The sequence below is a fragment of the Melospiza melodia genome, chromosome 3 (assembly GCF_035770615.1).
Source record: "Melospiza melodia melodia isolate bMelMel2 chromosome 3, bMelMel2.pri, whole genome shotgun sequence".
NCBI classification, from domain to species: Eukaryota; Metazoa; Chordata; class Aves; order Passeriformes; family Passerellidae; genus Melospiza; species Melospiza melodia.
Window position 1 is genome coordinate 18301394 of NC_086196.1, and position 12761 is coordinate 18314154.

The following is a 12761-nucleotide window of genomic DNA, read 5'->3' on the forward strand; positions in this document are numbered from 1 at the left end:
CAGACAAAACATGGAAGAGTTGCTCACTAAGGGAGACCCTGCACTGTCCTTTTAGGGTCCATCTCCCCACTGACAACATATGACTATTAAGCTTTCTAAATGTACATGTTCTGAAGTACAGCAGGAAATCAGGGACAGGCTAGCACAATGCTTGCTTTGAAGGTACCTATCAACATCTCTAAATGAGGCAGGTGTCCACTGAGAGGAGGGAGAAACACCAGCAAACACAACTGTGCAGCTCTGTAAATGCACATGAGGACATTTTCAGGGACAGCCTTTATTCTGGCACTCTCTAGGTTTTGGCTGCCCAAGTCAAGAACTTAACACTTCCATAAAAGACATTCCTGGGAGAAGGGACACTCACATCTTTTAGTTACCTAAAAATTCCAGTAACTCAGGACTCGTTGCTAGATCCTCATCTTTGGAGATGAATTTCATGATGTCATTGAACATAGCTCTTCGCTCACAGATGTCAGATTCCCCCACAAAGAGAACTTTTCTAGGCAGGAGTGGCAGAGACACCTGTGGATACCGTGCTGTCAGTCTCTGGTAGAGCTCCTCGATCTCGCTGTACTTCTTGGAAACCTGCAATGAAAATGTATTGTCTGGGCTCATTTCTTTACAGGTGAGACAGGAGCAGCAAAGCAGCAGTGAAACATTAACTGTGGAAGTGGAAAACCATGTATTAGCAAGGAGCTTTACATATAACATAGCAAAAGCCTGTATGTACCCAGTGAATCCTTAAGCATTGCTGCTAGTCTTCTAATTCTGTTATTAAAAAATCCACTGCTTAATGGAATTAAAGTTCATTGCCAGAATCCATTTGTCTGACTCATCAGCTAATGAAATACTGGGAAGGTCACTGCTGCAGATACTTTTCTGACAGCAGGAATCTTTGTCCACTGGAAGTGATGCCCAGTCCTGAGAGACAGGAGGGAAGAAAAGCCCTGCCTGGTAGGTACATGGTGGAGAAAGCTGCCCATATCTGTGCACCACTGTCCCACTCCTCACTCCTGGTGGCTTCAGTGCCCTTTGGCTGCTTAGGCCTAAAAAACTGTCACGTTTTCTGCCCTGAAGAGCACATGACAGAAAAACCTAGAGGGCAAAGACCTCAGCTGACCCCTGACTATTCAGTTCATCCATGAGAAAATAAAAATCAACAACTTGGCCATGGCCTAAAAGGTTCTCATACAGGGAGAAGATGCCAGCAGTGAATGGAGTCATTCCTTCTGTGGACAAAGACAGGAAGCCTGAGAAGAAATAAGGCTCAAGATATTACAAGGAAAGCAATAGCTATGGGAATGTTGGTTAGAAAAGGTGTGGCTTTTACGCCACATTAAGTATTGAATTCAGTACCTTAAACCAATACACAAAACCCACACACAAACAAAACACTATCTCTAAGTGATGTTACAGATGCAATGCTCTGCTCTGTGGTGTTGTGAGAGTCTGTCAGAATTTTCCCTCATCTGCCTCACGATCATCCTTGGGAGACCACTGAAGAGAAGACCCCCTCTGTCTAGAATCTCTGGCTCTGAAGGAAAAGTCACACGTCACAGGTCCTGAGACCTGAAAGCTCAGTGTTAAGCTATTGTTTTCACAAGTGTGTTTGCTGTATGCTGAGAAGGGGCACCGTGCAACAATAGCAGCTCTGGAAGCTGTCCCACCTCTCGGCCTGGCTGGATTTCTCCTGAGTTTCAGGTGGTCTCCCACAGAAGACCCTCGCCTGTTTTACAACCACCGTGACAGACAGACTGAGATGTAAGAAGCCTCTCCACTAAGGACTGAGACATGAAACTCTTAAAAGGCCCCTCTGCTCCTTCCAAGGACTGGGACTGAAACCCCCAGCCCGGGGGAGGTGTGGGGGGGAGGCAAGCTGACCGAAGCGAGATGTTTGCCTGCAGGTTGTGACCACTGGAGCAAGAAAACAATGGCTCTCATTTACTGCTGAGAACATGGACTACCTGTTACATCTGTTCCCTATTGTATCTGTTCCCCCCCCCCCCCTCACAATTTTCAGTAATAAAAACCTCTGAGTTAGCTAGAGCCTTTGAGATCTCCCCAGCGTAGCAGACGGACCCTCGGCTGGACTGGACCAAAGGACTCTGTCTCTGCGTTGGTAGCTATATCCCCCCTCTCTCTCTCTATCTTTTTCACTCCCTTAATCCCTCTATCACATTTTTGCTGTGGTTATTTCAATAAAATTGCATTTGATTTCATTATCACTGCAAACCCCCTTGTACTGTGTTAGTTTTTGCACTCTGAGATCATTCCTACAAATCATCAGGTCATCTGTCCACTAGGACAGATCCTGACAGGTGTTATACAGATAATATATTTGTCAAGGCCCTCCGTGGATCCATAATCTACCAAACTGTTTCAATTAATACAGAGATAAAAATCTACTCCAAAACCAGTGCTAGTGGAGTGCATAGGGCACAGATACTCTTTTAGGGTCCAGCTCTCATCCTCCTGTAATATGTGTTGCTGAAGTCTAGAGGAGTGAATTGTAATTAACACTGCAGTACGTGCAGTATTGCACACACTCAGATGGATATAGAAGAAGGAGAGACTCAAGCACCACATCTTGGAGTGGAGTAATGCAGAGTTCTCCCATCAACACAGTGATAAAGAAAGTCAACCTAACAAAAAGTACAAAAGGGAAATGAGTTATAGATCAATGCAGAATCCCTACACTGCATCTATGCAGGCAAACTAAACAGTATCAGGCATATTCCCAGCCACTGGAACCTGAGAGCACCTACTAGAAATCTCATTTACAGTGTCTACTGGAACCTGACAATGTCTGGCACAGTTTCTACAATCTGGGCAGCTGCCATGCTCCCAGATAACTCGTCAGCCCAAAATCTGGCCCAGTGGAGAGACCCCAGAGCAGCCAGTTTGGGCACTGATGCCCACTGCAGATGGTAAGGAAGTTTAATGCTGTGCATGCAGCCAGACTGTTTGAGCTGCCCTCCAGGCCAGGGAACAGGCCCTGGCAGTAACAGGCACGCCTCAGCCAGTTCACTGATTCAGATGTGGGCACAAAGAGCAATAACCACCTCAGCTTCACGCTTCCCTGCCTTTCGCAGTAATTATCAACCTAGCCAGATGATTTGGAAAAGCATTTGCATTTCAGCTGAACAATGTTCACTGTGGGTTCAGTGCCCAGGCACAAAAGGCAAGCAGCTTTGTAACAAAGATCTGAAACACAACATCCAACCTGAGTCGACAGGGGAATGAAAACCAAGAATTTTAGACTTGTCTTGTGAAAGTAACAAAGGTGAAGTGTGCGTAACACTGTGCTCCACATGCTGGGTCTGAAATGACATTCAGCAACCAGGCACTAAAGCGAGGGCAATAGAGATGTTCCAGAACATCACAATCTTCTGAAAGAGCCCCCAAAGAGAGAGGGGAAAGCAATTCCAGAGCTTCTGAACTGCTGTACATTTTTAATTTGCTAGGTCCCAGTAGCACTCTGAGCAGGGTACAATGCCTGAGCCTCTCCCAAAAATACTATGTAAGCACAAATGTAAGGGCAGTAAGGAATTCACTGGGGCTCTTTCAAAAAAATAAACATCATTACCCTCTACCCAGGAAAAAAAATTAAGCCTGATTTGCAAAAAACATTTAACATCTAATTAATTTCAATAATAACTACCAAATTAATTTCTGAAAGCATTACAAGACAGCAGCCAATCAAGATTATGCCAAAACAGTTTCTTAAAAATACTCCAACACTGAACTGAGATACACGAACTTATTTCTTTCCCCGCTTAATTTTCATTCCTCCTCTATCAAAGTCTGTAAATTATTCATAAATCTCAATTTATGTCTAATTACACACTGAACCTAAAGCAAACGCACACCCTCGCATCCCATCGCTAATTGCGCCTTTGTGGATCTGCGTGAGCTTTGAACAACAACGCCGGGAACGCGCAGGCGACACGGCATACCAAGTGTGACAGCACTGTCCCCAAAGCATACTAATGTGCTTCCCAGAGCCCGCAGCACAGCGTGCCGGCCCAAGGAAATCCTGCGGTGCCGGGATGCCCTCTGCTGGAACACCCAGCCGTACCAGAGAGTGTCAGCTCTCCAGAACACCCAGCCATACCAGAGAGGCGTCAGCCCTGCAGAACACTGTGCCGTACAGAGAGGTGTCAGCCCTGCAGAACAGAGGTGTCAACCTTCCAGAAAACCCTGCTGACCAGCGAGGTGTCAGCCCCCAGAACACCCTGTTCTACCAGCAAGGTGTCGGCCCTCTGCTGGAACACCCGGCCATACCAGAGAGGTGTCAGCCCTGCAGAACATCCTGCTGACCAGAGAGGTGTCAGCCCTGCAGAACACCCAGCTGTACCAGAGACTGTCAGCCCTGCAGAACACCCTGCTGACCAGAGAGTGTCAGCCCTGCAGAACACCCTGCTGTACCAGAGAGTGTCAGCCCTGCAGAACATCCTGCTGACCAGAGACTGTCAGCCCTGCAGAACACCCTGCTGACCAGAGAGGTCTCAGCCCTCCAGCCAGAACCATTCCCCACTTACCCAAGCCCAGTGCTGGCCACTGCCAGCCAGGCTCCTTGCCCACTGTCCCTGTGCCTCCAGCCCCTCACTCAGCTCTGCTGCCAGGTTTACCTGGGGTTTGGTGCTGGAAATGCAGTGGTAAGGCTGGCTGAGCCCAGCAGCCCCAGACTGGTGTGCTGAGAATCACCAAATAGTTTGGGTTAGAAGGGACCCTAAAGATCATCCCGTTCAATATGGGAGGGACACCTTCCCCTGGACCAGGCTGCTCAGAGCCCCATCCACCCTGGCCTTGAACAGTTCCAGGGATGGGGCAGCCACAGCTTCTCTGGTCAACCTATGCCAGTGGCTCAGCACCCTCACAGTCAAGAGTTTTTCCTTACATCTAATCTAAACCTTCCCTCCTTCAGCTTAAGGCCATTCCCCCTTGTCCCCCTTCCAGGCCCTTGTAGCCAGTCCCTCTCCTGCTTTCTTACAGCCCCTTCAGGTACTGGAAGGAATCCAGTGCCACCCTGGAGCCTCCTCCAGGCTGAACAGCTCTCCCCTCCCTGTGTCCTCACTGTCCCACCTCTATGACCACTTCTGCACCCTTCCTCTGGATCTGCTCCAACAGGTCCATGGCTTTCCTGTACCTGGGACCCCAGAGCTGGATGCAGCAGCGCAGAAGCCTTACACAAGTGCCAGACAGGTTCCACAGAGTGTATTTTTTCAAGCAAATCCCAGACATGATGCAGAGCATTCTCACATCTTTCTAGTTAGAAAGCACTGCTCTGCTGCAACAATTCTGGACCCTTTCAATTTGACATCCTCTGTTAATCTTCCAGGAGAAAGTTGTATCAGCATGTAAAAAAATTAAATCCTGCCTTTCCTGGTTATCACTTACAGTGCTTTGAAAATCCTTGACGGATCCTATGGCCCAAAATGTCAGGATAGAAAATAAACACTGCTATAAACCCCATTTTACCAATCCTATTAAGTAAACAAAATCTGATTTGATTAATATTCAAATATTTTTCTTCTGGTGCCTATAATTCTTCCAGGTGTTGATCCTGCAGTTATCCTCTCTCCCTTCATGTCTCTAACTGAAGTCTGTGAACACTGTGGAGCTAAACCCCACCACCTGTAAGTCAGCCTGAGTGCACACACTTCAAGGAGTTCTGTCAAGTCACAATATCAAAGGCTCAATCTGCTTCACTTCAAAAGAGTTAATCATGCAAATACAGCAAAGCATGTGCACATTTGCCAGGTCAAGACCTTATTTGCCTGTAACAATTAACATCCAACACAGAACTTAAAAGACAGACAGGGATAGGTTGAATGTTTTTTTTTTTTTTTTTTCCCCACTGGGAACAAATAAATAAGTTGAATGTGATCAAGTATAGCTAGAAGGTTAAGAAAACCACCATGAAGTTCAAAGTGAAAGTCTGAAGTTTGCTACTAATCCTTCAAATCTCATGCATGTGCCTTGCCCCCCTCTTCCCAAGGGCCTCACACAGGAAAGTACACACCAGAATGGCTGTGGGATACGAGCCTGGCACTCACAGTTGTGTGCAGAATTTGATCCCACTCAGTATTAATGCTATTTAATGCCTCCTTTCCCTTCAAAGCTCCTTTTACTGCCCTATTTGTGACCTCAAACTTGTCTTCATATGCTTTATATCTACTGCAAGGATTTCAACAAAATGGAGATCTCAGAGCTAACTGGAGCCCTCTGCCAGCCAGAGCACACCAACAAAGAGCACACTTGATTTTACAGTATTTCATGAAAACCAGGGCTACAGTGACTTTCTTCTTTTAAGGCCCACTTCTTAACACTGTCAAAAAAGGGAGATCCAGCATCTCTGTCCTTTTAAACAACCACTAGCTTTGGGTACAGGAATCAAAACCTCTTCTCCCAGGCAGCACAACCCAAGCTTTTGCTTGGAAACTCCCAATTCAAGCCATACCAGAATTAATGTTGCTTGGTGACCCCGTGGGTGTGCATTATGGTAGATTTTAATTACATGACCACATGCTGTTCGCCTCATCTGTTTTGCCCAGCAGAAGAGCATGAACTCTAATATTTCTTTTTAATCAGCATGAATCCTTAGTGGTTCCTGAACCTATTGCTACACTGAGCATGAATTTTTTCCCCCCCTCTCACATCACAGAAGCCATAAGGTGAAGGAATTTATCTTCACAACGTACCTGCACAGTCAGGAAAATGCAACTCCAATGCACAGATTTTGAGGCCCCAAAAAAAAAAAAAAAAAGAAGGCCAACATATGCAAAAAGGCAATGATGAAAATATAAATGAATACACACCCACATATTCATACACTCCCTCATTTTAAGAGAGGAAGACAGTTCTATAGTAAATGCCTCCCTAAATTGTGCTATGCCTGTCAAACACCAGTAGTTATTTGTTCAGCTTTGAAAAAGAAAAAACTTGACTAACAAATAAATTGTACAGAAGAATCTAACTGGATGCAGATACAAAGAGAAGACACTAAAGGATGGGTGGATTTTTAATTAGGCTGGGAAGGGAGAAGTTAATTGCTAAAAAAGCTAAGGTGTGGCTAGAAGAAATGCCTTTAAGAAAAGCAAAGCCTTTTCTTTTTATCACAGAAAATGGCAAATCTACAGGCAATAATTAAATATCACCTTGGTAGCAGTACCAAAGAGAAAACCAATTTCCCTCTTTCGATAGTACAAGAGTATTCTGACCTTTGAAAGAAATGCAACTGACTTTTCCTTTAATTACCAAATATAACCTTAAGGTTATGCAGTTCTAAAACCCATTTGCCCTATTTTACAATTAGCATTTTTTTGAAATTAAAAAATCCCTCCACTTTCTAATAATTTAGAATGTCATCAGAGAAGTCAATTTCTTATTCTGTTAATTCTTCACAGACATTTGAATTAGAGATGCCACAATGCTGATTTTGCATAGTCCTGTTAAGGCTGGGGAAGAGGGCACTCTGGATTGCTTAGCCCCACAGTAAAGGCCTCACAGGTCAGATCTGAAGTCTGTTTCTGATGTTCATCTGGTTTTTGTCATTCCCTTAACACATCTCTTGATCTTAACAGCATGAGAGGACAGAGCCTCAAGCTGTACCAGGGGAGGTCCAGGTTGGACATCAGAAATAATTTCTTCATGGAAATGGTCATTAAACATTGGAATGGACTACCCAGGGAAGTTCTGGAGTTACCATTCCTGGAGGTGTTCAAGAAACATCTGGACATGGCACTTGGTGCTCCAGCGTAGTTGACAAGGTGGTGATGTGTCAAAAGCTGGATCAAGGACCTTAAAGGCTGTTTCCCACCCAAATGATCCGATGGTTCGATCCTGGAGACCACAGCCAGCTTAGAGGATGCTTCTGCCTTGCTCACCAGCCTTTCCCAGGGAAAAGAGAAGCTGCTGGAGCCGCTGGTCCCACTGACCAGAGCTCAGGTGCAGGCCCCGAGGGCAGGGTGGGAGCAGCCACTCCTCTGAGGCCTCAGGGACAGCAACAGGGCAAGGAGGAGCCACAAAACACAGACCTGGCTCCCCAGCTGGCCAAAACAGAGACAATCCAAAAATCAGCATCCAGAGACAAGGAAAATCCTGCCACACCTGCCTGCCTTCTCTAAACTACTACTACTCAGCACTGTGACACCGACTCCTTCCTCCAATTTGGCAGTTTCATAAAAAGCAAAAAAAGATGCCCCTCTCCCATTCTGCTCCAGAACAGGCACATAGTAGTTTCCTCTTCCTCCTTCAGATGTCTCATCTCACTCTGCTTTGTGTACACATTTGATGTGTTAGATCTGCTGCCCATTGCAGCCTCGTTCTCCTCTGCTGCTCCTCAGGTACCACCTCTCTTACACTTCCCTGCAACTCTGGGGAAGGGTCACAGCTCTTGTTCGTGCTGCTCCAGCATCCAGCACAACAGGGCACTGCACAGACACTCTGGGTGCAACCTGCCTTCCCCAGCAGCCACAGGACTGGCACTCCTCTCCAGGTTAAGCCATCTGCCTACATGCATGAGTTATCTCAGCTCCCATGACAGTCATTGTAAAATGACATTTTGGTGAAATGTGACTGAAGCTCAACTTGCCTGAACACAGGCAGCCAGTGGCACCTTGGATGCTGCATGTATTCTCCTGGCTGTTTCAGGGCAGTGCCAATGCCTTTATGTCCTCTGTCACTCCTGCCAGCCCTGAGCACACACCTACGGTAATTTAGGGTTTCTCAAATGGGGCAAGACATTTATGTTATGCAAAGTGGGTTCCCCCACCCCACAGATGCTCACCTATATCCTTTTCAACAGCACTGCACTGATGGGGATGGGAGTTTAGAAAACCAAACACAGACATCTGCAGACTGTTCTGCCCAGAAAAAGGCATCCCATGCTATCTGGGATGCTCTGGAGTATCCAAAGAGCTTGTGTGCAGCAGGCTAATACCACAAAAGATTTTACAGGAAACCCATAATTTCTGAAGGCCAGGTGGAAAATGCCAGGGCACCCCTAAGTGCACAGTGATTTGTGTGCAACTCTACTGACCCTCACACATTTCAGCCTGGAGTTGAAGCCCCCCACTGCAGCTGTCTACAATATAGATACTTTCCCTTTATGGTCAAAGAAGAGAGACATTTCCAGAGGATGAGTCACATCACTCCCCTCCTCCCCACTGCCCATATAAGCACGGACAGACTCAGATTAAAATATCCAACTTCCAGAGAGATAAGTTACGACAGGTGAATGCCTCTGTTCCCTCCAGTAATACACACAGACAAGACTCATCGGAATGAATCGATGGAAAGCATCCATCCTCAACCTCCCAGCTCACAGTTTTAAATTACTCTCACACAACAAACTATATAATATATCACATTTAGTCAGCTGAAAAAAATGTAACTGATGAGATAAATATTATTCTCGTCAGGCTCCACCAGTTATCTTCTTCATGAAGAATGAAATGTCAGGAGACTTCACCAGAGGAGAAATCAGGAAGGTTCATTTCACTTGAGAAGAGCAACTGAGTGCTGAAAATCCTCCCAGAGAGACATGGGAACAGACAACCTCAGCAAGCAGAGGGGTTGCAGTACAAAGTCTGTTTCTCCTCTTTACAGACCAGCTGATTTTATCAACTTGTTCTGAAATGATACAAAATGAAGTTAGATGACGACAGCCCAGTTTAACACCTCAGGTGTAGCCAGAGTCCTTCTTCCACAGAGCTTTGTGGAAAAATTACATAATATAAGCAGGCACTGCTGCACGAAAAAAAGCAACTGCACATCCCTGTCTCTTATCTGCCCCTGTCTGGCCCTTCCCTGCCCTAAAACAAACTATAATGATACTGTCCAAGTCACAGGCTCACGGAATAGGTGTAAATCAGTACTGAATAACAAGCCCCAAAGTACCCATTTTTAGCCAGGAGCAGCTCCTCAGCTGACGTTATGGAATAGCCACATAACACTGGCACACAAAAGGAAACACTGCAGGAGTGAGAACAAGCAGTCAGGGATGAGCAAGGTGAGCAGAACAGACTCCTATGCCAGCATTGCTGCTTTTACCATGGTTATACATAGCACAAGGTGTGGAATAAATGCAGGAGATCTCATTTGTTGTAAAGCATTTCTTTACAACACTGCCAGAAAATCAGACTGTTTAAACAGGCTTTGTTATCAGCTATCTTCCATGAAGTGTGAGTTACACTACAGGGTCATGGTCTACAAGGTAACCACACACTCACATCACTCTGACATTACAGTTATTGCCAAAACATCTGAAAAGAGCAGATGGTCACAGCATGCAACAAGGTGTGTCCCCTTATGGTCAATGGACAGAGAAATGCACTTCTTGGGAGTGCTTCAGCAAGCAGCTAAAGAAGATCAAACAGAACACCCTAAATGCACCTTTTCCCATCAGCTTGACAGATAGTCCCAGGGGCAACAGCTTAAGTGGATGTGCACATGCCACAGATGAGATTAATTTCACCTGGTTTAAGTCACGTGCTGTGCTTTCAAACCTTTACTCTGCAGGTACAGTGAAAAAGACAATCCAGCTAAATAATGTTTTATATGGACGCTTCCTTGTAAACCTCTCTTACGAAGGATTTTAAAATCTGTGTCCAGGTAATATACCCATTCAAATGAGCTACTATATATTTATTTCATGTTTGTCTACAAAGTCTAGTACTGATACATATATTAGAGAAACTAATTTGTAGCAGAACTTACAAAAAGTTTAATTGGATTCTATTTGTTGATCCATAATGAAAAATGCCTTAAAGGCAACAACAGCCATCATCACTTTTAGCTCCTGGAATAAAAAGTTCAATTACTGTGTGGATAATGTAATATGCAAAATGGAGTAGGAATTGCAGAAATGGTACAGACAGTGTTGTCCTACCAAGGACCTTGACCTGGAGAGGCTGGGATTGATGATGAAGCATCTGCCGCATCATGGCAGAAATAACCAAAGCTGGTTAAGAAAGTGATCACTAACACAGGTCTGATAAAATATTTACCATAAATTGAACCACATCTTCAGGCTTGTGCTTTGCTGATTTGAAGGCAGCCAGTCGGGTAACAACGACAATGTGATATTCGACATGGCCAGACATCATCTTCCCACGGATTTCCTGGTATTCCGGCACGGACAAATCCAGCCCCGTGTGTGTATTCTGTATTGGCCTAGGGGAGAAAACACACAGAGTTCAGGCACTGGCACAAACACTTTCAGCTGTCCCTCTCCCAGTTACAAGCCCAAGAAAATCAATGCAAAAGCTCTCACTGGAACAGGACACCACACAGACCCCGCCCTCAACACCTCCTACTCTGTAACAAGACTAACTGGGACATGGCCTGTTTCCTATATTCCATCCCAAAGCACCTGCCATGCAGGCAACATGCCAGGAACGCAACATTTCTGTGAAGAGATGTGGATTCATTCAGGATGGGACTTTACCTGCAGGAGCTGAAAGTGCTTTCAGCCCAGCATGGCAGGTGAGAAGACCGAGTGATCTCTCATCATTGGATCAACCTGATCTCTCATCAAGTTTTTTTGAGACAAAGGTCTGTTCATAGTGACTCATGCTGAGTCCTACCCACCTCTCCTTTATCTAAGGACATCCCTAGAAATGACAGAGAAAATACCTGAAAGTGCCACGAAAGAAACAAGGAGCTCCGTGGAGCACAGAGACAACCTGAGGTTTGTGAAGAGCCAACCAGGGAAATGGATTAAAGCCAGAATACAAAGGAAGTGCTGGAGCAGACTGATGGGCCAAACACAGTTTCCACTTGTGAAGGTCTTTGAGGAAAACTAGCAGTCCTTTCATACCCAGTTAAAGTAGACAACCACAGCATTAACCTCTGAGAGCTGCTAGCAGTCATAACCACCCATGGCTTCTCCTGGAGGAAAATGCAACAGGGGAGCTGCTGCTGCAGTTTACTCAATGCATTTTTTTTCCTCCTGACCACTTCAGATCCACAGAACTGTGGTGCCACCTTCCCCCTGGAGCACCACCTGAAAATATTTATAACATGCTTTTCAAGAGGAATGCCAGGTCATACTGGAGTGCTCACACATCAAGAGTAAGACCAAGCAGTTGCTGTTGGAGCATTGGTCGGTACATTTAATGAAATAAACAGTCTGGTTCAACAGCCTGAAAACCAAAACTGATCAAAGATCCCTTCCCCAAAGTTACCCCATGCCAAGCCACAGACCACTTGCTGTCGCTGGGTATTCTGCCAGAATCAGAAGTTCACTGTCCACAGCACTCTGAACACATCTCTGAGTACATTCTTCCTATGTGTGAGTGTTTTTTAGAGAAAAAAGAAGGGACCACTTAAAAGAAAACTGAACTAGGATTATTAAACATTTTTTCTGCCTTTTTAAACTTTAACCATAAGGATTATCAAGTTCCGTCTTCCCTGCATTTCCTGCAGACTGCAGAACTCTTGTGGAATTCTTAACCTCCTTCCTACAGGAAGTTTAGAATCATTAACACAAGTGCCCTTTCACCTAAGGATACACAATGCACAGAACTTAATATACACTTTCAAGAGGCTTAAACAATCTAGTTTCAAACAATATTTCAAAAGATTCCTCTCATCATGTCAAAACTTGATCAGTTCTTATGAAACTTGAGCTTCCCCAAGACAATCTCTGAATCTCTAATCCAAAGCTTGAATAAAAAGCCTTTTAAAGAGAATATCTTGAGAGCTCCTGATAAATAGGATAACAATAAAAAAGGACACAGACTCAGTTTTGTACC

The 12761-nt window shown here is 45.1% G+C and overlaps 1 protein-coding gene across 5 annotated transcripts in view; it reads right to left on the reverse strand.

Moving 5' to 3' along the window:
* Positions 1 to 12761, reverse strand: part of HS1BP3 (HCLS1 binding protein 3) — a 57466-nt gene that overhangs the window by 39954 nt on the left and 4751 nt on the right. For all 5 annotated transcript variants that reach the window (XM_063150902.1, XM_063150901.1, XM_063150904.1 and 2 more), the window contains exons 2-3: positions 11013 to 11178; positions 378 to 585 (exon numbers count right to left, since the gene is read on the reverse strand). In XM_063150902.1, coding sequence (XP_063006972.1) covers positions 378 to 585; positions 11013 to 11178 — 374 coding nt within the window. The remainder of the gene's footprint in view (positions 1 to 377; positions 586 to 11012; positions 11179 to 12761) is intronic.